Raw genomic sequence first — 25,560 nt, 5'->3', positions numbered from 1 at the left:
AATTTTTGAAAAGAAAATAAAATTTTAGATAAAAAAATTAATTTTCTAAATAAAAATAGATTTATGTGCAAATTAATTTTTTTCCATTTAAAAATGGATTCTTTTTTTAAAACTGATTTTGTATTTAAATTAATTGGCTTATTAACCTAAATGAAATTTTTTTTAATCAAACTCATTTTTTTTGTTAATATTAACCATATGTATTCCTACATATTAATAATAAATTTAAAAAAAATAATTTATAAATTTTATTTTAATAAATACTATTATAATTTTTTATTAAAATTTTTTACTGCTTCAAATATTTTTTTCAAGTTTCCACTGTCTGTACTCCTACGTACTCATTATTTATTAAATAGTTTATACTAAAAAATTTGGAATCACATGGCTATTTTAGTCATTTATATAATATTTAGTCTTGTCCATGTGTATCCAAACATAATACTGAACATTACATTAGTGTCCTATCCATCGTATCCAAACACGATACACAAAACATAATTTTTAATGTCTCTGTCCTATTGTCTTTGTCTTAGTGTACATAATTTTTAATGTCTCTGTCCTATTGTCTTTGTCTTAGTGTCCTGTTCTGTCGTGTCTCTACAAACAAACGCTACCTAAGAGACGTTTTGGAACACTAGCTAAATTCTGTTTTGACTTCGAGTCAAGTGCCTGTTTTAATTCATAACCAAGACGAATGAATAAGGTACTCAACAAAACAAATTACATATTTTTTATAATAGCAAAATAAAATTAAAATAAAATATATATGTCTTTGGTGACACTTCTTTCTCTTTATCATAGATAAACAAGTAAACTTAGGTATATCTGTTTAATTCAAACAAATAATAAAACATAGATTCCATCAAATTTCATAACATATAAAAAAAGTTAGTAATTTTTGCAAAAATTGCATGGTACACTTGAGAAAGTGAATTCATAAAAAAAACTTAGGAATAGAAAGAAACTCGTTGAAAAATTTTCAACAATAATAAAGACATTTGTCAAAAGAAGATAAAACCGATAAGAATGAGAAGATATATCTAGAAAGAAAAAGTATAATAATAATAAAATGATAGAAAAAAAATACGGATAAAAAATAAAAAAAGAAGAAATAATAGAATAATTTTGTTATTTAAATTTTATTATTAGTCTTTTTTAATATAATATCTATTTAATTTTTTTTAATAATTTTAATATGATTAATTGAAATATTTTGATAGTCCTTGTCGCTAATTTTCCCAACTTTTTTTTTTCTATACACAAGGCAAAGATTAAACCTAAACAAAAAAAAAGGCAAAGATTAAATCCGCAAGGCTATGATGTGTAAAGGCAGATCCCAAAATAATAGTAATAAATTAATAATAATAAACAGAGACAAAATACTTTTTTGGAAAAATGCAAAGAAACAAAAGCAGCGTAAAGTTGCATGTGTGTATCATGTATGACCCCATCACCCACCACCCTGCCTGCAGCAACCAGCAAAGCCTCTTTGATTCTCTTTTTTCATTTTCAACTCACCCTCCCATTCTAAAAACCCATTTCCTCTTCACATAAACAAAACCCCTAATAATTCCCATGATTCCCAGCTTCAACATAATCCTTATTAAATTAAACCCGTGAATTTCTTTTCTTTTCTTTTTTTGATATCTATACTATAATCTATCACATCAAAATAAAAAAGAAACTAAAAAATTTAAAAAAGTGGTCATTCCCAGTTCCCAGTTCCCAGTTCCAGCAAAGGAACACAGTTGGGTTGGGTTGGGTTGGGTTGTGTGTATTATAGTGGAAGCGGTTCGAGAGAGAGAGTAAAGAGAGAAGAGAGAGAGAGAGAGAAAGAGAGAAATGCCAAGTGTGGCTGTGAAGCTCTACAGCGTCTTCTTCAAGTTCCTCTTGAAGCACCGTTTACAGAACCGGATTCAGGCACCGCCCGAACACTCCGACGCCTTTGGAGTTACCACCCGACCCGAAGAGTCCGTCGCCGCCGCCAACCCTTCTTTCACCAACGGCGTCGCTACCAAGGACATCCACATCGACCCCTTCACTTCCCTCTCTATCCGAATCTTCCTTCCCGAATCGGCACTGACTCCTCCCGAACCTCGTTCCAACCCTAACCACAACAACGCTGCTCGCAAACCTAGGTCCGATCATGGATCTGCATCCACGCGCGACTCGAACTCGCTTCCATCGCGCCGCAACAGCTATGAACCCTCCACTGTTATGCACAGGGAGGAATCGATGCGAAGGAACAGTGCCGGAAACGGCGTGGTTGAGGGTTTGAACTTAATGTCCAACGGCGTTTACCGGGGGTACTCGCCGGCAGGGGACAATAGGCGGAAACTTCCGGTGATGCTGCAGTTCCACGGCGGCGGTTGGGTGAGCGGGAGTAATGATTCTGTTGCCAACGATATGTTCTGTCGGCGGATCGCGAAGCTCTGCGATGTGATCGTGGTGGCTGTTGGGTACAGGCTGGCACCGGAGAATCGGTATCCGGCGGCGTTTGAGGACGGGATGAAAGTGATGACTTGGTTAGCCAAGCAGGCGAATTTAGCGGAATGTAGCAAGTCGATGGGGGTTGGGAAGGTTGGTAGTGGAGGAGGAATTGGTGGTGTCGGCGGCGGTGTTGGTGGGATTGAGTTCAAGAAACCAGATGCTCATAGGCATATAGTTGATTCATTTGGAGCTTCCATTGTCGAGCCGTGGTTGGCTGCTCATGGAGATCCATCAAGGTAACAACTCTTGTCACACTGTTATGGTTCTAAATTTCTCTTTATTCATGTCATGATCCTGTTCTGTTAGGTTAGTTTATTTTGATTAAGCATTTTGAAATTTAGATTGGAATTAGTGAACTTGAAATATAAATGTGGCTGTCCTTGTGTTTACTGAACTGTGATTCCTATCCTGAATGCATTTTGTTGGCTCTGCCGAATATAGTGAGTAGACTATGTAGCGTAAGGTAGTCCTCTCTATGTCAAGGGATCCCTACCTATGTATGAGAGTTTACAAGTGACAGTGGATTATGAACTTTGATAATTGCTTGGTTTTTGGTGGGTGGAAGACTGGAAGTATAAGATGAAATTCAAATTTTATGTTGATACAATTTGATTGACTGAATTTTGTATGCTTTTTATTAGTCTAGTAAACAGCTAGGTATCTCACATGAGAGGAACCACGGCACAGTTGTTTTCATGTGTTTGATAGTTCACATTATGCTGATGATTATTAAGATTTCGAGCAAACATAATTGCTATTTTTCTTGTCTGTGTGCTGATTTACTAATTTCTCTACCCATTGCTGTTTAAATCCCCTAACTGTGAGAAAGTTGCATGTTGGTTTTCGTGGTTCCAAGCATGGAGGATGCTTAAGAATCGGAATTGGGATTTAAAAGCTAAAGATATTAGTTTCTTTGCATTTGTTTTATATCAGTGTTATCTTTCCATTTCTGGCATGTCAATAAGTACATTGAAAGGGAGGTGATAAAGTGACAATAGCATGCCACGTATTCTGCCGGTGGAGGGTAGTTGGTGTCTGGAACAGGTCATGCTATGTTAATGGATATAGAGATGAGAGATTTTTCAATGACAATATAAACATCTCGCTCCTGTGGAATTTTTCATTGAGATCTCTTGGATTTGGAAAAAGGCTTTGTTATGTTTCTTACATTTCGATACCTGGTCTGATGATTTGCTTGCCATATTTATTGTCAGTATCAGACTTCAGTTTTCCCACAATTTTTAATCAAGTAATAGGACACCCTTCTTTTTATTTTTATCTTCAACTCCTGCTTTTACTTTTTAATGTTCTGTGTAAATTACCCCCCTTCCCTTGCAGGAAACCTCATCATTTCTTTGTACTTTAAAGATAGTATACCTTTGGTACTATTGTTAATTTTGTAACTACCAACCTCTTAAAATTGTAAATTAATTTATTGACTTGTAGGCATCCACACTGTGGTTTTAATATGATGTGTTTCTCCTTTTACTCTTGCCACTGTATATCAGCTTTCTTTTTCTATACTAAGCTGCTATCGGGATGTCTTCCGCTAAAAACCCAATATATAAATAATGAAGGTTGGTTAGGTGAGTTTAGAGTATCTGTACTCCAATGCCATAATCCTTTCCCCTCAGAATAGAACTTTTCAAATAATAAAGTATCTTTTTTTATCAGAGCATGTGTGTGGCTGTTGAGGTCAAAGTGACTGGATGGTTTAATAAGATGTTAGGCCTAGATTTACATATTACCACTGTTGGTAATGGCAGTGGTGGACTGGCGGGTATGCTGTGATGCAATGCCTCTCCAAAAGGGCCCATGTTTGGTGTGCACTGAATAATAATATTGAAATCTTAATTAGTTACAAGGTCACATATTTGCAGATATGCTGTTACACTGTTTGTCAATTTGTTATCATCATGCTTCCTTGCTTCCAGTTGTAAGATAATCTTCATGGAGTTCCATACTTCGATATATCTGATGCTTACCCTTCTAACTTCTTTAATAGGTGTATTCTTCTTGGCGCAAGTTGTGGTGCAAATATTGCAGACTATGTGACTCGAAAAGCTGTGGAAGGAGGCAAACTTCTGGACCCAGTCAAGGTGGTAGCACAGGTCTTGCTGTATCCATTTTTCGTTGGAAGTGTGCCCACACATTCTGAAATAAAGTTAGCAAACTCCTACTTTTATGACAAACCTATGTGTATGCTTGCGTGGAAACTTTTCCTACCAGAGGAGGAATTTGGTTTGGACCATCCAGCCGCTAATCCCTTAATCTCGGGACGAGGTCCTCCTTTAAAGCTAATGCCTCCAACATTGACAGTAGTGGCAGAACACGACTGGATGAGAGATCGTGCCATTGCTTACTCAGAGGAGCTCCGGAAGGTGAATGTTGATGCACCTGTGCTTGAATACAAGGATGCAGTGCATGAATTTGCGACACTCGATGTACTTATTAAAAGCCCTCAGGCCCAGGTTTGTGCTGAGGACATTGCTATCTGGGTCAAGAAGTATATTTCACGTAGAGGTCATGAATTCTCTTACTGAGTAGGATATAAAAAATTAAGATGATCACGACGGGTGGGATCTTTTCCGGTAAGTTTCAAATCAGCTCAGATCACTGTGTTGCTGCTGTTACCTTGGGGATCTGTGATATATTACTTGATTCATTTTGATGCTTGATAAGGTGTTAGATGTACATTGGTTCGATGTTTTGCCACCTTCTACTTCTTTTTTTGTAAGATAGTGTTTGTCAAAGTTAGGATTAGTTGAGCTAGTGAGATACATTCTCTTCATGCATATGAAAATTGGATGTTCCTGTGCCATTTTTTCCTGTGTATTATGTACTATTTCTCATGAAAATATATAAATTTTTAATGAACATTCTCGTTGTCAGTGAGTTTGCTGAGGTCAATCTAATCTTCCAGTTGGGATTACTGATGTTAGGACCAATTTTGCATCACAACTATGGAATTTATCATTCTTGGACTTCCAACATTAGTATTTACTGGTCTCTAACTTATGCAAGAACTGGTCTCTCTATATTATGCTTGGGCTTTTGGTACCACCGCCGTAACAGCAAAATAGTGTGTGGAGATGTTAAACACCTTCAATCCACAATGAAGGCAACATTATTGGAGATATCTGGATGATATAAAAGCCACAATTCAATGCCAAAGAAAAAGGCCACAATTCTCGCAACTTGCATGCTACGTCGAGAAGCAGAACTTTCAATGAAACAAAAATGAAAAATCCTAGATCTTCTTCACAGCTTTGCTTTTTGGAGATTCCACTGGCCGGTATTTGGAACTTTAGTTTGATGATGCTTGAGGATATGGCTTCATAGCTAAGTGTTTGCTTCTCATTTTTGTCCTTCATTTTTCCCTACACCGGAAGAGAGAGGACAGAAAAATTTTGTTGGAATTGGAGAGTGATATAGAGCAGGCCCATTGTTGAATTCTATGCGGAGAATTGTTCCTGCGTATTTGTCCAAGGATACTGTTTTTTCGATAACATTAAGAATTCGGATTGAAAAGGACCTTGTTCTCTATGATTCCTTAGTAGATGTGCATTGGTGAATACATAATTATGTATATTTATACTTGTTTTACATATTTTTCTATTAGAGTAATTAATTATTAAAATAATTAATTTTCTTATAAATACAAAAGGTTAGGCATTAATTAGTGAATATTGTAATTTTTGCACCTTTATTCATATTTTGAATATATTATTTATGAATTTAGTTTGATTATATTGTGTGTAAAGTTTAATTATAAATTTGAATATGGGATCATTTTATATTTCTATATGATTGCTGATTAGTGGATGATAGATAATGTTCACTTAATATTCTTATTTTTTTTGCCAACTGTTTCATCATTTTCTACTTGTTGATTGCATGAATCCGAACGTAGCTGCAATATAAATATGTCATGGTCCTAACATAATTTCCTCGGTGCTATTATCCCAAATCTTTTGAGGTGATTGCCCCAAACTTATTCTATACCTGTATACCTGTGGTGAGGGGTTCGCATAGTAGCCGAATATAGATGAGCCTCTCACGCAGGAACTGTGAGCATAATTGAATCAAATGACAAAGACAACCTTGAGAAAAAATAGACGGCTTTTTGCCAAGTGAAAATGGGTGGCTGTAGCTATATGCTCCGGCTGCGATTCGTTGTTAGCCTGAATATTGGAAGCACCTTGAGGGGAGGGGTATCCACCCTATGGTGTGTGTTCAGATTATACAATTTTCTGGGCGTATGCTATAGGTGTAAATATATGGTTACTCCGTTTGACTACTGTTCTGTAACCATGATGAGTTCCAGAACAAATCTTTGGTTGTGGAAACTCCTTCTGTTGCCTTAGAGACCAAAGAATATGTAATTTTATTAATAAAAGCCTTTTCTGCTTTTTCATTCCCATTCTTTTAGCTTCATACTTGCCTTTGCGTAAAAATAACATGACATCAAGTATTGGCCACTTTCTTTTCGGTTCAAGTATTGCAATCTTCATATTTGGTCGGTTGCATGATTGCTTTCAATGCTTTAGACATCTAGATACTTTTAGTGGAATATAATCTATATTAATTGAACTCCAACATGTTAGATGTTATTCGCACGTCGTGGTAACTGGTAAGGGATGATAGAAATTTCTTTTTAAATTATTATTAATATACTATACGGAAATATAAGAGAGAGTTGGTATATAATTTTTTTTTTAAAAATACCCTCATGTATGATCTTTCACCTCATTGTAGACTCTTTTAACTTTAGCGTTGTAAGTATCCGCAGTGCCTGACATTTCCTGAATAATGTAATCTATAAAAAATATTTTATTAATTCCAAGAATTGAAACTTTGAACTTTTGATTTTATTGTAATATATTTATTATGATGGTCTAGGGAGGATGAACACTTTGTTGAGTTGTTATGTTCGTGTGTCGGATACATTTTGGACACGATACTCATCGACTTGTCCGACACATGTGTATGCAGTGTCTTAACAAAATTTTTTTCCGAACACATTTGGACATATCTAAATGTCATCACCTATCAGCGTATTCAGCCTTATTCTTAATATATATTCTTAAAATGAATTTAGAAATAATATATATTATTTATTAAAACAAAAAATATTTTGAATACTTTTATATAGTTAGAAGAAGACATTAAAAACAATTAAAAAATTATTTTATATTTTAATACTAATAAAATATCAAAAATTCATTGTAATTTATTTAAGAAACACTTTATATTTATATATATGCTGTCCATGTCTTATAAGATTTTAAAATTTGTGTGTCCGTAATATCTCGTATCCGTGTCAGTGTCCATACATCATAAATTATGGTTAATGTTAAATTTATTATTATTTACATTTAATTTATAATAAACTGCATTAATTTATCTAAGATTTATAGTTTAGTATTAGTGTCTATTAATATATGAATTTAATTTTAATGTTATTGTTTTATACATATATCCAATTATATAATATCATATCAGCAAAAATAACTATCTTTTATATTGAATGCGTAAATAATTTTTTTGGATATAATTACAGCACTGTATAAAATATTTTATAATATTAATATATTAAAATTAAATTCTTAATATATTAATAATAAATAAAGAGATAGAATTTTAAGATTAAATTTTTCTAAAATAAAAAATTGATAAAGTAATAAAATAAATAGTTGATCACTTTTAAATTAAAATAATAAAATTAATCACATATAATAAGAGTTAAAATTTAATAATAATTAGTCCTTTATTTTATTTCTTTATAAAAATCTCTTCAACTTTAGAGGAACAAAATTTCTTTAAACAAGACGTGTGTGTATATGCAACATAATATGCGCTTAGGTAAGCTGTCTTTGTTTTTTCTTTTGATTGATTCTTCTAACCGACTAATCACGATAGAAAAGTAAAAAATGAATATTGAAAAAACTAAACGTTTTTATTTTTATTTCTCTTATTCACTATTTATGTCTAAAGGGTACATATAAATATAAGGTAAATATAAATTTTGAACAAAAAATACACATTTTTTTAAAAATAAAATACCACTTTAGTCTTTATTCTTTAAGATTTGGATAAAATTTCAATTTCGTCTCTAATAATTTATTACAAACATTTTATTTCGTCTTATTTTAATTTTTGGTCAAAATTAAATCTTTTTCTCAAAAATACTCTTTTTTCGATTTGATCTTAATAATGTAATATTACATATATTAATATATTTTTCTCTTACCCAATTTCATGAGTTATGACTATTACTAAAACCTTGTTGGGCTTGGGCCCTCTTATCTAAATATAAACAATTGTTTTCTTATGTGTTTACCGATTCTGTCTCTTAACGGGTATGTTTAGGTGTTGATGGTTAATTGTTGAATTTTTCTTAGCTTCTATCGACATGTATGGTACGGTTGTATGCCCCACATTATTTGTTAACCGTTCCATTTATTCTAACTTCCAACATATATATATCATACATTTCACTTCTACCCTTCATACTCTTCTCACATTCACATTCATAATCTCTAATTGCTCCAAGCTAAGGTTCAGCCACTAAGTGAGATCATGGGTATCAAGATTGGGATCAATGGTACTACATTCACATCCTCTTCTCTCTAGTTTTGCATCATAGACTTTTCAAAAGAGATGGTTAGACTTATTGTGATTGATGTATTATTGTGTGTGATGTATGTGTTTCTTATTTGGATCATAAATGAAGGTTTCGGAAGAATAGGTCGCTTAGTGGCCAGGGTGGCTTTGCAGAGGGATGACGTGGAGCTTGTAGCTGTCAATGATCCCTTTATCAATACTGATTACATGGTATGAGATTCACTTTGGCCTATTCTATGATGCACTTAATTTGTAATTGTGTAATTCTTTTTATCATTTTCTATGAAGTGTGAAAATTTTTTTGATTGATTTTATTATGAATTAACTTTTTATTATTAATTTAATGTTCCTGTGGATCTTATATTTAACCCACTTTAAACATCTAATGTCACATTTTTCTACATGATTCATTTACCACTTTTTCAAATATGTTTAATAAAGGAATATACGCCTGTCGATTTATCTCTTAAATATTGATTTCAAGAAAGTTAAAAATTATAAAATTCACTCCCAATCTATTTATCTATTTTTATTATATAAAAATTGATACAAACCTTTTATACAATGAGTCTAAATTATATTTTTTTTATTGATATCATATCAGCAATTTTGATAATTTGACAAAACTTAAAAATCAACCAATCATCTTTTAGTAATTTTTAAAAAAAATTAAAAAAACTCTTATTTATTATTTTTTATTAAAACATAAAGTACTAATTAAATACAATAAATATACACTAAAAATATCATAATAATAATTATAAAAATTTTAGTTACAAATATTAAAATTCTACAACTTATACATATTAATACTTTTACTACTACATTATTTAGTCTATTTATACATGCCACATAAGATTCTTTCATTATATTGTGATGTGAGGATATGGAAAACAAAGAATAGAGTAATTTTTACTCGCACAATCTAAATTGGGTAGTAGAAAAACGGAAATAGATCTTTTTAATTATTAAAGAAATTTGAGAGAATAAAGTGTGATTTTTATTCTTTCAATGTTCTTTTTCTTGTGTTTTTTTTTTATCCTACTTATAAAATTAATGAAGAGAAATCACATTTTTTTTTTTCTTCAATTGTTAAAAAAAATTAAGAGGATGTCTAGAAGAAACATCTGAAACTGTGAGCAAGATATTGAATCAATATTTGGCTAGGCCATTGTTGATATAAAGAGTTGTAGGGAATGACTGAGGAATTTTAGAAGAAAGAAAATGATAATCGCATGATCAGTATGTAATAATGTTCCTATTAGTGCATATCTATAAAAGCTATTTAATAATGTTCCTATTAGTGCGTAAAATAAAAAAGTGTTGTGCTAAAAATTTGGATAATTTGTGATGTAGACTTACATGTTCAAGTACGATAGTGTGCATGGACAATGGAAGAATGCTGAAATTAAGGTTAAGGATGAAAAAACCCTTCTCTTTGGTGGCAAGCCTGTCGCCGTTTTTGGCTGCAGGTACATAATTATTCTAATTCTATACTAATTAACAATGCTATATATATGCAGTTGTTAATTAAGTTTAAATTGCTTTTTGTTTTGTTTGGTTGAATAGAAATCCAGAGGAAATTCCATGGAGTCAGGCTGGTGCTGAATACATCATTGAGTCCACTGGAGTTTTCACTGATAAAGACAAGGCAGCTGCTCACTTGAAGGTTTCTTTTTTAAATAAATAAAAAAATTAATTTAATACTCCATATATATTATATTAATTTGGTTTGTATATGGTTTGAAATATAGGGTGGTGCAAAGAAAGTGATTATTTCTGCTCCTAGCGCGAATGCACCAATGTTTGTTATGGGTGTTAACGAGAAAGAATACAAGTCAGATATTAATATCCTCTCCAATGCTAGCTGCACAACCAACTGTCTGGCTCCACTTGCCAAGGTAGTTTCAGACTTCAAATAAATACTTTTTAATTAATTAATAGCTCAATTAAGTGATCTTGTTTGATTTAATGTTATATATCAGGTTATTAATGACAAGTTTGGAATTATTGAAGGTCTCATGACAACTGTGCATGCTACCACTGGTAAATAATATAGTATATATATGGATTATTTGTCTTCATTAGTTATGGTATTATTATTATTATAATTTAATGGTTTATTGTGTTACATAGCGACTCAGAAGACCGTTGATGGACCATCAATGAAAGATTGGAGAGGTGGTAGAGCTGCTGCCACCAACATCATTCCCAGCAGTACAGGAGCTGCTAAGGTATGTCAATCTCTGCCAGCTCAGCATCTATAACAGAAAACCGTTATCACCACTACTAACTTGTAACTAACTCTTTCAACTATGCAGGCTGTTGGTAAGGTGCTACCGGCACTGAACAACAAGTTGACGGGAATGGCGTTCCGAGTACCCACCATTGACGTTTCAGTGGTGGACCTCACTGTTCGACTTGAAAAGGGAGCCAGCTACGACGAAATCAAAGCTGCTGTCAAGGAGGCTTCTGAAGGAAGCTTGAAGGGAATTCTTGGTTACACCGAGGACGACGTCGTTTCTTCTGATTTCGTCGGTGACAGTAGGTCAAGCATCTTTGATGCAAAGGCTGGGATTTCATTGAACAACAACTTTGTCAAGCTTGTCTCTTGGTATGACAATGAATGGGGATACAGTTCACGTGTTATTGACTTGGTCCGACACATTGCCTCTGTTAAGTAAACTTGAAATCGCCTTCAATTTTATCTCCTTCAACTTTATAAGAATAGTGTTTTCAAATAATGTGGCTCTTAGGATGAAGGGGCGTCCTGGATCTGCCTCTGATTAAGACTCATTATTAGTGTTAGATTTCTTTTATTCTGTAGAATATTTGCTTCTTTTTATCTACTAAGCGTTGATGTAGTTTTTCTTACTAGCATCTCGTATTCTGAGATAATGATATTTTTTATTCGTCCTAGTTCCTATAACAATGTTGTCTGAGTCTATTTCAATTTATATCAAGTTTGAATTTGGTTTAACGTGTTATGGACTTGAACTATGTAATAAGGATGAAGGATACAAGTGAGGATAGTTTGATAAAAAGGAAGAGAAAAGCATTATTCTACAACTTATCATTGAAAAGCATTATTCAACTTTTAGCTGCTATTTAATTACTAAAGCTTTTCCTTGAATTTCATTACACCAGAAATAATAATCACTTATATACTAAACCCCGCTCTTGCTTTCTTGTTTACGCTTCAAGGTTGTTCTCGCATTAAGAAGTCTCCGCTCACCAAAACACAAATAACCACGACTCCTCATTTTTCTACTAACTGAAGAAGCTCTCTTTCCCAAAGTTTCTGATTCATCACCATCGTTGTTCATTTGACTTGAGCAAGAAGCTCCATCATTATTGTCAATAATGCAAATATCCTTTTGCTTATCCATTGATCTTGGTGAAGAAACTGATGATGACATCATAGAAAATGAACTAGACCTTGACCTCCCTGAAACCTTTACATGTGGCACGGATTGCGCATCGCCGTGCGCAGTTCCCGAAGCAAATCTCTTCTTTGCATTCGGACTTGACTGGTAACTCCTCACAGAAAAGTTCCTTTTATTGTTTACAACCATTGAAGGCCTAAAATATTTGTGCCTAAGTGGTTTCGGGATTTCTTCCGAAACCTTGTTATCAAATGATTTCTTGAATCCTTCATTTCTCTTGTCCTTCTTCCCCTTATGACAATGAAAGACTCTTCTCAACCGAGCAGCGGCCGCGTAGTTCATGGAACTCAGCCTCTTGCTAGTGGTTGATCTTCTGTGCTCTAAAGCTGCAGAGTCGTATGCTGTGTGTTCTGATGAAGACAAAGCGCTTATCGCCGTCGCGCTTCCCTCATCAGAACTAGCATCCCATTCATTATTCTCAACTCCTGTAAACAGAAAGATTTGAGTGTCCGAGATTCGGAAAGAAGTACCAGGGCTGCTTCCATTCCCCTGCTGCTGCATTTTCAAGTGTGAAGCTATGGCTTTTCTTGAATTATAGCCTCTAAAACCAAACATTCCCCCAGCTGCAATCAATTTTCGGATTAGTACTTTCGATGCTGTGGAATTCGGGTTTTGCTTTAGGTAATCAAGTGGAGTCATTCCATTAACATCGCAGGCATTGACATTTATTGAAGGAGATGTCATCAAGAGTTGGACAAGATCAATGCGAATGTTTCCAATGGTGGCAAGGTGAAGAGCTGTTCTTCCATCAGTGTTCCTAACATTGATGATCTCATCTGTGTGAAACTTCTTCCCTCTCAGTAACTCCCTTAGAAGCTCAACCTGTCGGTCCAATCTTCGAAACGCATGTGACTGGAAACCGGACACGGCCTTATGGAGAAAGGTTTCTCCAGAATTGTTTCTAATAGAGATTAATGATGGAGATGCAGAGACTAGAGCTTCAACTGAAGGTAGTTGGCCTCTGTATGAAGCCACATGTAATGCAGTGTTGCCTTGATGGTCTGTGGAGTTGATAATTTCAAAGGATGATGATGTGAGATATTTGATTACCTGCATGGGTGAAAACAAGGCTACATCATTGAATTCAGAAAGTCAATGTAATATTGAAAAACAAAACTATTCGGTTTGTGAGTTAGTGTTTTGAAATGAAAAGAAAGGAAGGTAACACTCGAGTAAAGTAGAGTTCCTTTTAATCTTCATATGTCCTTCCTTTCCTTTACTCTTCCCTCTAACCTCACTCAATTGACACACACACCCCTTTTAGTTGCTATCATTTGATATATTTATCTAAAAATTGACATTTTTCACAATAAGATGATTCTTTTTTTAAAAATTATTTAAAAAAAAGAGTAAAATGAGTAGAAGCTAACCTCAAGTTGGCCTCTAGCTGCAGCAGAATGCAAGACAGTAGATCCCTGAGCATCTCTATAAGCCAAAACATCAGAAGAATTTGCAAGAAGGTCCTCCAAAATGACTAAATTACCCCCTCTAGCAGCAGCATGAACAGCCCTATTTGTCATCTCCCACCTATAAACAGACGGAACCATCTCCTCCTCCAGACTCCCAGGTTGTTTTCCGGTAACCGCAAAATCAAACAGCAGCCGGAAAACCTCACTATTCTTGCTCCTCGCAGCAGCATACAACACATCAGTGACGTCATACTCGCCTTCTCCAAAAGCCAGCAGACGGTTCCTCTCCAGAAGCTTCCGAACGAATTCCAAGTCCCCTGCTGATGCAGCAGTGTACATGAGCCACCCGCCGTACCCGGAGCGGATCAGAGAATCATTTTTCTTCTTTCCTTTCTTCGATTCGCACTCATCGTGAAGCTTCCGGGCTACGTAAGAGCGACACTTGGCGACGTGATGGAACTGGTCTCCGCCGTCGTCGTCCCATACTAGTTCGAGGCGGCGGATACGGCGGAGCGAGGTGAGCTTGAAGAGGTGGTTGCTATCGATTCGAAGAAGCTCGCGAACCAAGTCGTAGTGGCCGTTAGCAGCAGCCAAGTCTATTGGCGATGCGAACCACCATTGGTCCCCTGTGCTTTCCCAGCGAAGAGGGAAATATGTTGGAGGCATTGGAAGAATTTTTGTTCCTTCTAGTTGAAATTGCTCAAATCAGATGGTGATTTAAGAAAGAACGAAGAATATAGTAGCAACGAGACCATATAATATAATTAAGTGTTATTGACCTTGAGTTTGGATAGGACATACCAGGGTTTGTAATAATCAGAATTTTTAATTACAAATATCAAGAAAGGAAACAGCCATAATTACACTCACTTGGTAATATGGTGGGAACCGGGAAGTGTTCAAAACACTTCAAGGAAAAGCTAAATGGACACTGCAGAAGGTGGCTGATGACACAGCAAAGGAGGATATCTTCTGAATCATTTTGGTCATCTCGGAATCTGAAGGGAAGATAAAGGCTGATTAAAACAATTGAAGAAACAACCACATAGTAAGGGTGCTTAGGACTTGATGATTTGTTATGGAGTACCTCCTTTCCTCGGTGAAAAAATAAATTGATAAATAAAGATAACCAACATTTTTTTCATGTGCTAGGATTAGCTACTCACATATATATAAGTTTAATTTTAATAATTAATTTTAATATATCCATTTTTAATCAATTAGAGTTATTTTAATAATTAATTTATTAGTCTTTTTAAATAAATTTTGAAATACAAATTCTATTTTATCTTTGTGCATACAATAATTCTTGATATGTTGGACCATAGAGATACCCATAAAAAAAAAAAAGAAAAAGCTAACTCAATTTTTTCACTAATGTTAGTCTCTAATGTGTTCCAAAAAATAAACTAGCACATACATATATTGTGTTGTATTATCCCCCTTTAAAAAGTTGTCTATAATGTGTCCGTCGTCTTTATTATGTGATATCTTTTGGTGTGGTGTCTTTATCACTTTCTGGGCTTGATAGGTTGCAGCGTTATCAACGCCATGAGTTTTTGTCTAGTGAATAGTGATAAACACTTGCTGATTCTAACGAAAACTAACCCTAAAACAATCATTCAGCTATTGATTGGCTGGTTGCATAAATGATAGTAGGACACTGAACTAAAATGCGTAACTATATAACAACTAAGAGTCTAAGACCAAGAAAGATTTTAGTTAAGTGGGGAGACAGAGTTAATAAGTGATCGATTGCTTTTTCTTCACATTTGCAGGGAGCAAAACTGCTTGCATTGTACAGTTTTGCATGACAACTAACCAGGAAAGCTTTAAACATGATTTTTGGCAAAAAGCACTTTTTACTAGCTTTTTCCCCAAAATATGACTATGATATCATAATCCCAAAAGAAATCAAAATCTGAGAGCTTATAATTTGAGGCGAAATGATTTGGGAGGCCAAACTAAATCTCTAAAAATGAAAATTATAGATGATTTTAAAAAATATTCGACACATACAAATATAGTTAGAGATGCTTTTAAAAATAATAAAATTTGGAGGCAAATTTTACTCCTTTTTTATTATTTGTAAAAGGTGAATTTATTATGGGAGAATTATATTTTAATTTATTTTAAATTTTATAAAAATAGAAGCTTTTTTATTTCACATGTTTTTTTGTTGGTGGTCGAAATCTGTCCTCCGAATTTTTTCACTAATGTCATATTTGAGAAAAGAGAAAGTATAGGAATCAACTCTAAATGTAATTAAGTGGAGCTAACTTTTCAAAAAATCAAGTGGAGGTAAAAAAATATGCATCCTCTCACTCCAGCCCTTGACGTCGCAATCTTCCTCTCCAACTTCTCTTATCGCGATGTTGCGCCCTCCCTCTCTAACCTTTCTCATCACTCCTAGTCTGTCTACTATCACTGGACCACCGCACCTCCCTTTCCTGACTCTTGCCAACCCTTCGCGTTGCGATTCGCCCCCTCTCTCCCAACCCTTCTCACCGTGAAGCCTCTTCATCCATCTTCTCTCGTCCCGTCATGCTGCCATCCAGTGGAAGTCCTCTTGTCGTGACAGACGACGTTCTTCTTGTAGGTTTTGGATGATTCTTTTTGTTTTAGATGTTTCTTTCTCCTAGATTTCATATTTGTCTTTTTTTTATATATATATTTTGGATGTTTTTATAAGTGTCTTCTTTTTAGGTTTTTGATAATTTTTTAAATAGTTTTAGATGTTTCTTTTCTTAGTTTTCGAAATTTTTTTCATTAATTTTAAATGTCTCGTTTTGTTAATTTTGAATTTTTTAAAATAATTTTGGATATTTTTTTGTTAGATTTTGAATTTTTTTGTTACGTTTCAGACTTTCAAATATTTTTTTTATTAAGTTTTGGATATTATTTTTACAATAATTTTAGATATTTTTTATTTGATTTTAGATATTTTTTTAGATTTTGAATGTTTCTTTTTATTTAATTTTAAATATTTTATGATAATTTAAATTCATATTTTTTTTAATAAAAAATTTTAAAAAAAATATAAAATTAAGTTTTCTTTTCTTCCTTATTGAAAAGATGTGTGGATTTAATTTTTTTTATTGTTAGATTTTGTTTCTAATTTATATAGTAATTGACTACCATCTTAATTTGATTACTTAGCAAAGTTGCTGAGAAAAATACCAAAATGCACCATTCTTTCGAATTTTTTATCAAACAGAAATCATACACACATTATAAGGAGAAACTTTTTTTAACGCATTTTATGTAAGCGTTTTATTTTATGACATGAATACTAGAAACTATAAAGGAAATGTAAATCTAAAGAAAGAACGCCTGCAGGTTAGGCATAAATAATATAAGTGGGATGGCTCTCATTTTTTGATGCCATAATCTAACCTAACGAAGTTCCTTTCCCATTTATCAGTAACGTTTAAAATAGGGAGAAAAAATATATATTTCCTCCATTAAATAAATCTATGTCTATCTATCATTTATTATTTTTTCTCTTCATTCTCTCTTTTTTATTTTTCTTAAAATGAATAGAAAAAAATCTCTTTATGAAACTCAGAAATTTATTCTATAAAATAAAAAAGTAAGTCTCTTAAAAAGTTAAAATGATCGAGTGTGATAAAAGCCTGTGAAAGATAGTGTTATATGATTGGTTACTTTTAAAAAAGTTTTAGGATGTGTCAGTTCACTCTTGTGTCATCTTTTGTATTGAGAAAAGGCTGAATATGTGAGTTAAAAAAGTCATGAGAGAAAAGGCAAGAGAGATGTATGAAAGAGCTACTAAAATTTGTGTATCTGGGTTTTAGAACTAGGACTAGTTCTCCGTGCCAAATTGGGATAGCACTTGGTATGTTTGAATCTGTTTAGGTTCCCCTTCCAAGTTGGGACAACATTTGGGAAGCTGAGCTTTGATGAAGAAAGTTTAGTAGTAGATATTAGTTGAATTAGGTTGTCATTCAATAGTATTGGTGATTGTAATCAGTTGATTATAGTGAAAATTTCACTATATTTGTAGTGGAGACTGGACGTAAGATTCAGGGCACTTAGAATCTGAACCAGGATACATGCTGGCCTCTTTCTCTTCTTCCATTCTCTGTTTCTTTTCTACGTATGAGACAAAACAAAAAGATCTCCTTTAAAATTAGCTTCCACAAAAACTGAGCTTGAAACGTTCATTTTTTAGCCAACTTGATTCAACCCCTCTTCTCAAGTTCAATCAGTTCCATCAATTGGTATCAGAAACAAGGTCTTAAAGAGTCAAACTTCACAACTTGGAGCAAAGATCTATCGCCAACAATATGGGTCCCAACATCATGGCGTACACTCTCACGGAAGGAAAGTCAAATAATAGACCTCCTTACTTTAATGGCAGCAACTACTCTTACTGGAAAGAGAGAATTATAATCCTCGTGCAATTAATCGACTACAACATTTAGAAGATTATTCTTAACGGACCAGACGTTCCAACAAAGCAAAATGCTGATGGAAAAATTGTGGCAAAAGAAGACAATGAGTGAACAGAGGAAAAAGAGAAGAAAGTTGAACTCAATGCAAAGGCAATCAACCTAATGCACTGTGTAATCAGTTTTGAAGAATATAGAAAAGTGTCAAGGTGCAAGACGGCTAAAGAAATCTGGGACAAGCTCAGACTCACCCATGAAGGCACTAAACAAGTGAGGGAGACCAAAATTGATATGCTGATGAAAGAGTATGAAATATTCAATATGAAGGAGGATGAAAGCATCGATCAAATATTCGAAAAATTTTCAATAATCATCAACAATCTCGATGCCATGGAGAAGAGCTATTCCGAAGAAACCTTGGTAAGGAAGATCTTAAGGAGTCTTACTAAGAAGTGGGAAGTAAAAAATACAGCCAGCTCTGAAAGAAATGATTTGATAAAAATTACCTATGATGAGCTAAGAGGCAAGCTGCTGGCGTATGAAACTACTCACATGTCTCAAGATAAAGATGACAAGAAAAAAAGTGTAGCACTAAAATCAAGAATGACAGCCAAAGAAGAGGAATCTGATGACAATTTCTAAGATGAAGAAATGGTGCTCTTTGCAAAAATATGAGGAGATTACTGAGATTCAAAAATAAAGGCAAAGGAAGTTCTTCATCCAAAGACTTCAAGAAGAATCAAGCCAAGTTCACATATCACCACTGCAAGAAACCAGGTCACTTCAAGTCAGATTGTCCCCAATTAAGGAAAGGTGAAAAATCAAAGAAGGACAAAAAGAAAGTGATGATGACAAAATGGGAAGACTTGGAAAATGACACCAGTTCTGAAGACTCAGATCAAGAGACTCAATTATGCTTGATGGCTGATCGCGATAATGAAGATGAGGTAGATCTCTCTGACCTATCTATTGATGAATTGTACTACATTATCAAAGACTTTACTGTGAACTCTAAGAAACTCTTAGATAAATATGTTAAATGCAAGAAAGATAATGAAGTATTGAGAGCTGAAAATGACTTTTTACTGGAAAAAGTAAAGGCAACCGAAGCTTGTGATGAAATGTCTTTAAAAGAAGAAAACAATGCTTTAGCAGCTGAATTAAACAAATTCAAAATCAAGCATACGGTCACTGCCTTCATTGATTTGATTGCTGAAAATAAAAAGCTGAATGAACAAATTAAAAACCTTAATGAAGACTTAGCAAAATTTATTCAAGGTTCACAAAATCTTGATAAATTACTTGCTTGTCAAAAATTTGGTTGTGAAAAATCTGGACTAGAATTCAAAGAGAAAAATAAGGCTGTTTTCAAACAAAATGTTAAAAAATTTGAAGCTTCCTCTTCCAAGATTGTCAAACAAAAAGTTTTCAATAAACCACAAAAATCAATGAACAAGAATCATTGCTATAAGTGCAATAGAAAATGTCATGATCCTCAACAATGCTTCATCTTTCTAAACTCTTTTGGTAATGATAGTAAATTATATAAATTTATTCATGATTAAAATGCTCTTGGGCAACCAAGAATGTTTCACATAATGGATCCAAATGGATTTGGATACCTAAAGTCAGTTGAAGAACCTGCAAGTTTGCCTTACATCTAAGAAGAAATTGGACATGTGGTATCTTGATAATGGATGTTCGAGGCATATGACTGGAAAGAATACTTTCTTCATCAAACTCAACAAGTATGATGGAGGATTTGTCACTTTCGGAGATAATGGTAAAGGTAAAATAATTGTCATTGGTAAGGTTGACAAAGATTTTTTTACTTGCATTGATAGTGTCTTTTTAGTAGATAGGTTAAAGCATAATCTATTGAGTATAAGTTAATTGTGTGACCTTGGATATGCTGTAACCTTTAGAAAATTAGATTGTAGGGTCATTAATGAGAAAACAGGGGCTGCCTTATTTGTTGCAAAAAGAAGTGACAATGTTTATGGTCTCACACTAGATAATCTTAAAGTTCAAAATGTGACTTGTTTCTCTTCAATAAAATTTTAAAAATGGATGTGGCATAAGAGATTAGGACATGCTAGCATGTTCCAAATCTCTAAACTTCTTAAAAACAACTTAGTAAGAGGTCTTCCTAACATTAAATTTGATAAAGACATCACATGTGATGCTTGTCAAATGGGTAAACAAACAAAAACATCTTTTAAACCCAACGAAGATGTCTCAACTAAAAAACCATTGGAGTTGTTGCATCTTGATCTGTTCAGACCTACTAGGACTCAAAGTCTTGGAGGAAAAAGTTATGGAATAGTTATTGTGGATGACTACACTAGGTTTGGTTGGGTGTTCTTTCTAGCTCATAAACATGAAACATTTTCTGTTTTCGAAAAATTCAGCAAGAAGATTCAAAATGAAAAGAGTTTAAAAATTATTTCAAATTAGAAGTAATCATGGCAAAGAATTTAAAAATCAACATTTTGAATCTTTTTGTGATAAACTAAGTATATCACACAACTTCTCATGTCCTAGAACACCACAACAAAATGGTGTTGTGGAAAGAAGAAATAGAAGTTTACAAAAACTGGCTAGAGCTATGTTGTGTGAATATGAAGTTCCCAAATTCTTATGGGCTAAAGCTGTGAATACAATTTGTTATGTTTTAAATCGAACCCTTGTAAAAAATTTTTTGAAGAAAACTCCATATGAACTTTGGAAAGGACATCCACCTAATCTTAACTACTTTCATGTGTTTGCAAAGCTTATAGAGTATATAACAAGAACTCTAAAACTATTGAGGAGATCATGCATGTCACATTCTATGAGTCTAACTCTGTTCCTAGTGTTTGTATTGATGATAGTCCAGGTTTTGAAGTTGAAATGACCAAGAATGTTGTGACAGTTCAACAAAATTTAAGTCCTAAAAAAACTGTATCTACAAACAATGAAAATACTGATTCTGCAGGAGACAATTTGAAATTATCTCCTGTTGTTGTAGAAAATTCTGATGCTAAGCCAATTGTTGATCAATAGGAACCTGAATCCTCAACCCAAACCAGAAGACCTAGAGAATAGAAATTTCTAAGAAATTATTCTGAGAAATTCATAATAGGTGATCCCTCTAAAGGAATGATTACTAAGTCATCTTTGAAAAGAGTCAAATCTAATAACATACTCTTATGTCAAAGATTGAACCTCAAAATATCCAAGAAGTACTTGCTGATCCATCTTGGGTATTAGCCATGGAGGAGGAATTGCATCAATTTGAGAAGAATCAAGTCTGGACCTTAGTGCCTCACTCAAATAGAAAGAAAGTCACTGGCACAAAATGGATTTTCAGAAATAAATTGGGTAAAGATGGAACCATTGTCCGAAATAAAGAAAGATTGGTTGCTCAAGGCTATGATCAAGAGAAAGGGATTGATTTCAATGAATCATTTACACCTGTAACTTGAATGGAAGTGTTCATACCTTGGGTTGAGCTGTCTGACCCGGGATATTCTACAAAGCGACCGACCTCTTCAAGGTCAGGACAATCCGACCTCTTCTCAAAGAGCTCGGCCAAATTTCCAGGAAAGCCCAAATAAAGGGCCCGAATAGAGGAACACGACCCGAATCCAAAGACAGCCCAAGCCTATAGAGATAAGGGCGATTCCCATGAACATAAAGATAAGATAAGATAACTAACTTATCTTATCTGAAAAGGTCACTCTACACCATTATAAATACACTGGAGTACCCAGGTATAACTCATACTCTGATTCTACTCAATACCTGCCTAATACCCTTGCTAACTTAAGCATCAGAGTCCCTTGCAGGTACCCCCCACCCTCCGGGGACAAAGGATCAGCACCACTACCAAGTCCAACAAGCCGGATACAGCAACTCCGACCAGTACAGAAGATCTCTTCCGAGATCGACCTACAGTTTTAGGTGACCATCGGAACATTGGCACCGTTGCCGGGGATCCTGGAAGTCATCCCATCACCATGGCAGACGACCATGACAACGACCACACTACAGATTTAGAGGAAAGAACGTCGCAAAAAAACTCAGACACCATACCGAAAGATACTTCCCAAATTAACAACAAGAAGAACTCCACAAACGAGGGAGCCATGGATGCACTTCAAGACCGGTTAAAACAACTTGAAGAAGAAGCCCTACGTCAACGAGAGGCCGAAAAAGACCTACAAAAAGAAATAAGGCGACACCGGGAATTGGAGAATAAACTCCTAAAACTTGAAGCCGATGTCAAGAATAAAGCCAGTCGATCCCCTCCCGAAGATAACTTCCGCAAGGAACAAGACCCATTCACCAAGGAGATCATGAAGACGAAAATCCCAAAGGACTCTAAACTCCCAGACATGACCTTATACGACGGCACTACAGATCCCGACCATCATCTCAACAATTTCAGAAGTAGAATGTACCTCACCGACGCCTCAGATGCAGTTCGTTGCAAAGCCTTTCCGATTACTTTGACAAAGACGGCAATTAGATGGTTCGACAACCTCCCTCCTAGGTCCATCTCAAGTTTCGATGACATGGCCAAGAAATTCCTGGCCAGATTCCCCATCCAAAAAGACAAGGCTAAAGCATGCTCCGAGCCTACTAGGAATCAGACAAGGAGAATAGGAAACCCTTCGCAACTACATGGAAAGATTCAACAAGACATGCATGGACATACAGAACCTACCAACGGAAACCGCTATTATGGGCCTCATTAATGGCTTGCGAGAAGGGTCCTTTAGTCAATCTATATCAAAGAAATACCCCACATCTCTGAATGAGGTGCAGGAACGAGCGGAAAAGTACATCAACATGGAGGAAAACTCCCAACTGGGAGAGACCTCGAAGGCCGGATTCCTCCCCCGGGATAAAGACAAAGATTCCAGAAAGAAGGAAGATCGACATGGAGAGAAAATAAAAAATACCACAATTACACCCCTCTTCGGGTATCTCTTGTAGATGTATACAGAGAGGTTTGCAACACGAAAAAAATACCACCAGTTCGGCCACTCAAAGGCAAAAAAGGAGGAGGAAATTGGGCCGAATATTGTGAATACCATCGGATCCGCGGGCACTCCACCAACGAGTGTTTTGACCTAAAAAATGTCATAGAAAAGCTAGTAAGAGAAGGAAAGCTAGATCGATATCTGGCCACCCATGACGATGAGCAAAGAAAAAGAAGAAGAGCAGAAGATGTCGAACAAACCGCGCGATCACCTCGTACACCAGAAAGACATGTCCACATGATACACGGCAGATTTGACGGGAGAGGAATCTCCAAATCATCTCGCAAAAGACATCTCAAAGATGTATATCACGTCGCAGGAAATGAGGAAGCACCCGACATCCCGACGATTACTTTCACTAAGGAAGACGCATCCCGCATCACATCAGGACATGACGATCCCATGGTCATCACTGTTATACTGGAAAACGCAAATCTCCACCGCACGTTGATAGACCAGGGGAGCTCCGCCGATATCTTATTCAAAACTGCCTTCGACAAACTCGGCTTGGAAGAGAAGGAACTCAGAGCATATCCGGACAGCCTGTTCGGACTAGGAGATACCCCAGTCCAACTGATGGGATACATCCCGCTACACAAGACTTTCAGAAAAGGAAGTCAGTCAAGAACACTCAAAATAGACTACATCGTAGTCAACGTAGGTTCAGCCTACAATGCCCTAATAGGTCGGACAACGTTAAATCAGCTCGGTGCAATAGTCTCGACTCCACATCTATGCATGAAGTTTCCAACTACAGGAGGGATAGCTACGATAAAAGCAGATCAAAAGATGGCGCGCTGCTGTTATAATGAAAGTCTAAGCCTCAGAGGTAGAGGAGAAGAATTCCACACAGTTGAGCTCGGTGGAGTTCAGAGGAGGGAAGAGCTCTGCCCACAACTTGAAGGTGAAATAGAGAAAATCCAGATCGGGGATACCCTGGACCAAACGACCAATATCGGTACACTCCTGAAAGGAGACATAAAAAAATCACTCGTACAGTTTCTACGAAACAACGTCGACCTCTTCGCGTGGAAGGCCGCAGACATGCCAGGCATAGATCCCAAACTGATGTGCCACAAGCTAGCAGTCTACCCAGGATCTCGGCCGATACAATGGAGGCGTAGAAAGCTAGGACCAGAATACTCTCAAGCTGTGGAAGAACAGGTATGAGCTTTACTAGAGGCAGATTTCATAAGAGAAGTCAAATCCCCGTTATGGCTTGCTAACGTCGTATTGGTAAAAAAGTCAAACGGGAAGTGGCGAATGTGCACTGACTATACCGATCTCAACAAAGCCTGCCCAAAAGATCCTTATCCACTCCCAAGCATCGACGCACTGGTAGATGCCTCCTTCAGATATAAATATCTTTCCTTTATGGATGCATACTCAGGATATAACCAAATCCCAACGTACCCACCCGACCAAGAAAAGACCTCATTCTTAACCCCAAAGGCAAATTACTGCTACATTGTCATGCCCTTCGGTCTTAAAAATGCGGGAGCCACTTACCAAAGATTAATGAACAAGGTTTTTTCGGATCACATCGGAAAAATCATTGAAGTCTATGTGGACGACATGCTAGTAAAGACACAAAACGAAGAGATGTTATTAGCCGACCTGACCCAAGTATTTGACACTATAAGACGACATGGCATGCGACTCAATCTCGCAAAATGCACCTTCGCGGTAGAAGCTGGTAAATTCTTGGGTTTTATGATCACACAAAGAGGAATCGAGGCAAACCCGGATAAATGCCGGGCCATACTTGACATCAAAACTCCGACTTGTGTCAAAGAGGTACAACAACTCAACGAGAGGTTGGCAGCCTTGTCCAGATTTTTGGCCGGATCGGCAATAAGATCTCTCCCCTTCTACACCACTCTAAGAAAGGGAAAGGAGTTTGAATGGACAGCAGAATGCGAGCAAGCCTTTCAAGACTTCAAAAGATTCCTGGGACAGCCACCCATACTAACTCGGCCACGGGAAGGAGAACCACTTATATTGTACCTCGCGGTAGGAAATCGGGTAGTAGCCTCAGCACTGGTCCGGGAAGACGACAGCGGGCAACAGTCCATATACTTTATCAGCAAAGCATTACAGGGATCCGAGTTAAACTACCAGAAAATAGAAAAATTTTCTTACG

The 25,560-nt window shown here is 35.5% G+C and overlaps 3 protein-coding genes across 6 annotated transcripts; 2 read left to right on the top strand and 1 right to left on the bottom strand.

Moving 5' to 3' along the window:
- Positions 1–1,435: 1,435 nt before the first annotated feature.
- Positions 1,436–6,188, top strand: LOC130936857 (probable carboxylesterase 11). 3 transcript variants are annotated; one of them, XM_057867024.1, is made up of 3 exons: positions 1,436–2,729; positions 4,499–5,084; positions 5,386–6,188. In XM_057867024.1, the coding sequence occupies exons 1-2, from the start codon at positions 1,846–1,848 to the stop codon at positions 5,034–5,036; spliced, it is 1,422 nt and encodes a 473-aa protein (XP_057723007.1). In that variant the 5' UTR covers positions 1,436–1,845; the 3' UTR covers positions 5,037–5,084; positions 5,386–6,188. The 3 variants fall into 3 exon arrangements, with proteins under 3 accessions (XP_057723007.1, XP_057723005.1, XP_057723004.1); XM_057867022.1 differs by having other exon boundaries at positions 5,436–6,187; XM_057867021.1 differs by lacking the exon at positions 5,386–6,188 and having other exon boundaries at positions 1,437–2,729; positions 4,499–5,384.
- A 2,825-nt stretch (positions 6,189–9,013) lies between these two features.
- LOC130936859 (glyceraldehyde-3-phosphate dehydrogenase, cytosolic-like) lies at positions 9,014–12,180 on the top strand. Its single transcript, XM_057867026.1, has 8 exons — positions 9,014–9,100; positions 9,230–9,330; positions 10,477–10,592; positions 10,690–10,789; positions 10,875–11,021; positions 11,106–11,166; positions 11,257–11,354; positions 11,442–12,180. The coding sequence occupies exons 1-8, from the start codon at positions 9,076–9,078 to the stop codon at positions 11,802–11,804; spliced, it is 1,011 nt and encodes a 336-aa protein (XP_057723009.1). The 5' UTR covers positions 9,014–9,075; the 3' UTR covers positions 11,805–12,180.
- On the bottom strand, positions 12,110–15,082 carry LOC130936856 (uncharacterized). 2 transcript variants are annotated; one of them, XM_057867019.1, is made up of 3 exons: positions 14,846–15,082; positions 13,937–14,661; positions 12,110–13,616 (listed from the first exon to the last, which is right to left on the bottom strand). In XM_057867019.1, exons 2-3 carry the CDS (start codon positions 14,639–14,641, stop codon positions 12,288–12,290), a joined length of 2,034 nt encoding a protein of 677 aa, XP_057723002.1. In that variant the 5' UTR covers positions 14,642–14,661; positions 14,846–15,082; the 3' UTR covers positions 12,110–12,287. The 2 variants fall into 2 exon arrangements, with proteins under 2 accessions (XP_057723002.1, XP_057723003.1); XM_057867020.1 differs by having other exon boundaries at positions 13,937–14,658.
- Between the last annotated feature and the right edge of the window lie 10,478 nt (positions 15,083–25,560).

Source organism: Arachis stenosperma, chromosome 6 (genome assembly GCF_014773155.1).
Source record: "Arachis stenosperma cultivar V10309 chromosome 6, arast.V10309.gnm1.PFL2, whole genome shotgun sequence".
Lineage (NCBI taxonomy): Eukaryota > Viridiplantae > Streptophyta > Magnoliopsida > Fabales > Fabaceae > Arachis > Arachis stenosperma.
Note: the sequence above shows the minus strand (reverse complement) of the source record. Positions and strands in the feature narration are given on the sequence as shown.

Coding starts and splice junctions, on each gene's coding strand:
- LOC130936857 (XM_057867024.1), top strand. CDS start 1,846: ATGCCAAGTGTGGCTGTGAAGCTCTACAGCGTCTTCTTCAAGTTCCTC. Junction 2,730..4,498: donor GCTCATGGAGATCCATCAAG/GTAACAACTCTT, acceptor CTTCTTTAATAG/GTGTATTCTTCTTGGCGCAA.
- LOC130936859 (XM_057867026.1), top strand. CDS start 9,076: ATGGGTATCAAGATTGGGATCAATG. Junction 10,790..10,874: donor AGGCAGCTGCTCACTTGAAG/GTTTCTTTTTTA, acceptor TTTGAAATATAG/GGTGGTGCAAAGAAAGTGAT. Junction 11,022..11,105: donor GTCTGGCTCCACTTGCCAAG/GTAGTTTCAGAC, acceptor GTTATATATCAG/GTTATTAATGACAAGTTTGG.
- LOC130936856 (XM_057867019.1), bottom strand. CDS start 14,641: ATGCCTCCAACATATTTCCCTCTTCGCTGGGAAAGCACAGGGGACCAA. Junction 13,617..13,936: donor CAGCTAGAGGCCAACTTGAG/GTTAGCTTCTAC, acceptor TCACCCATGCAG/GTAATCAAATATCTCACATC.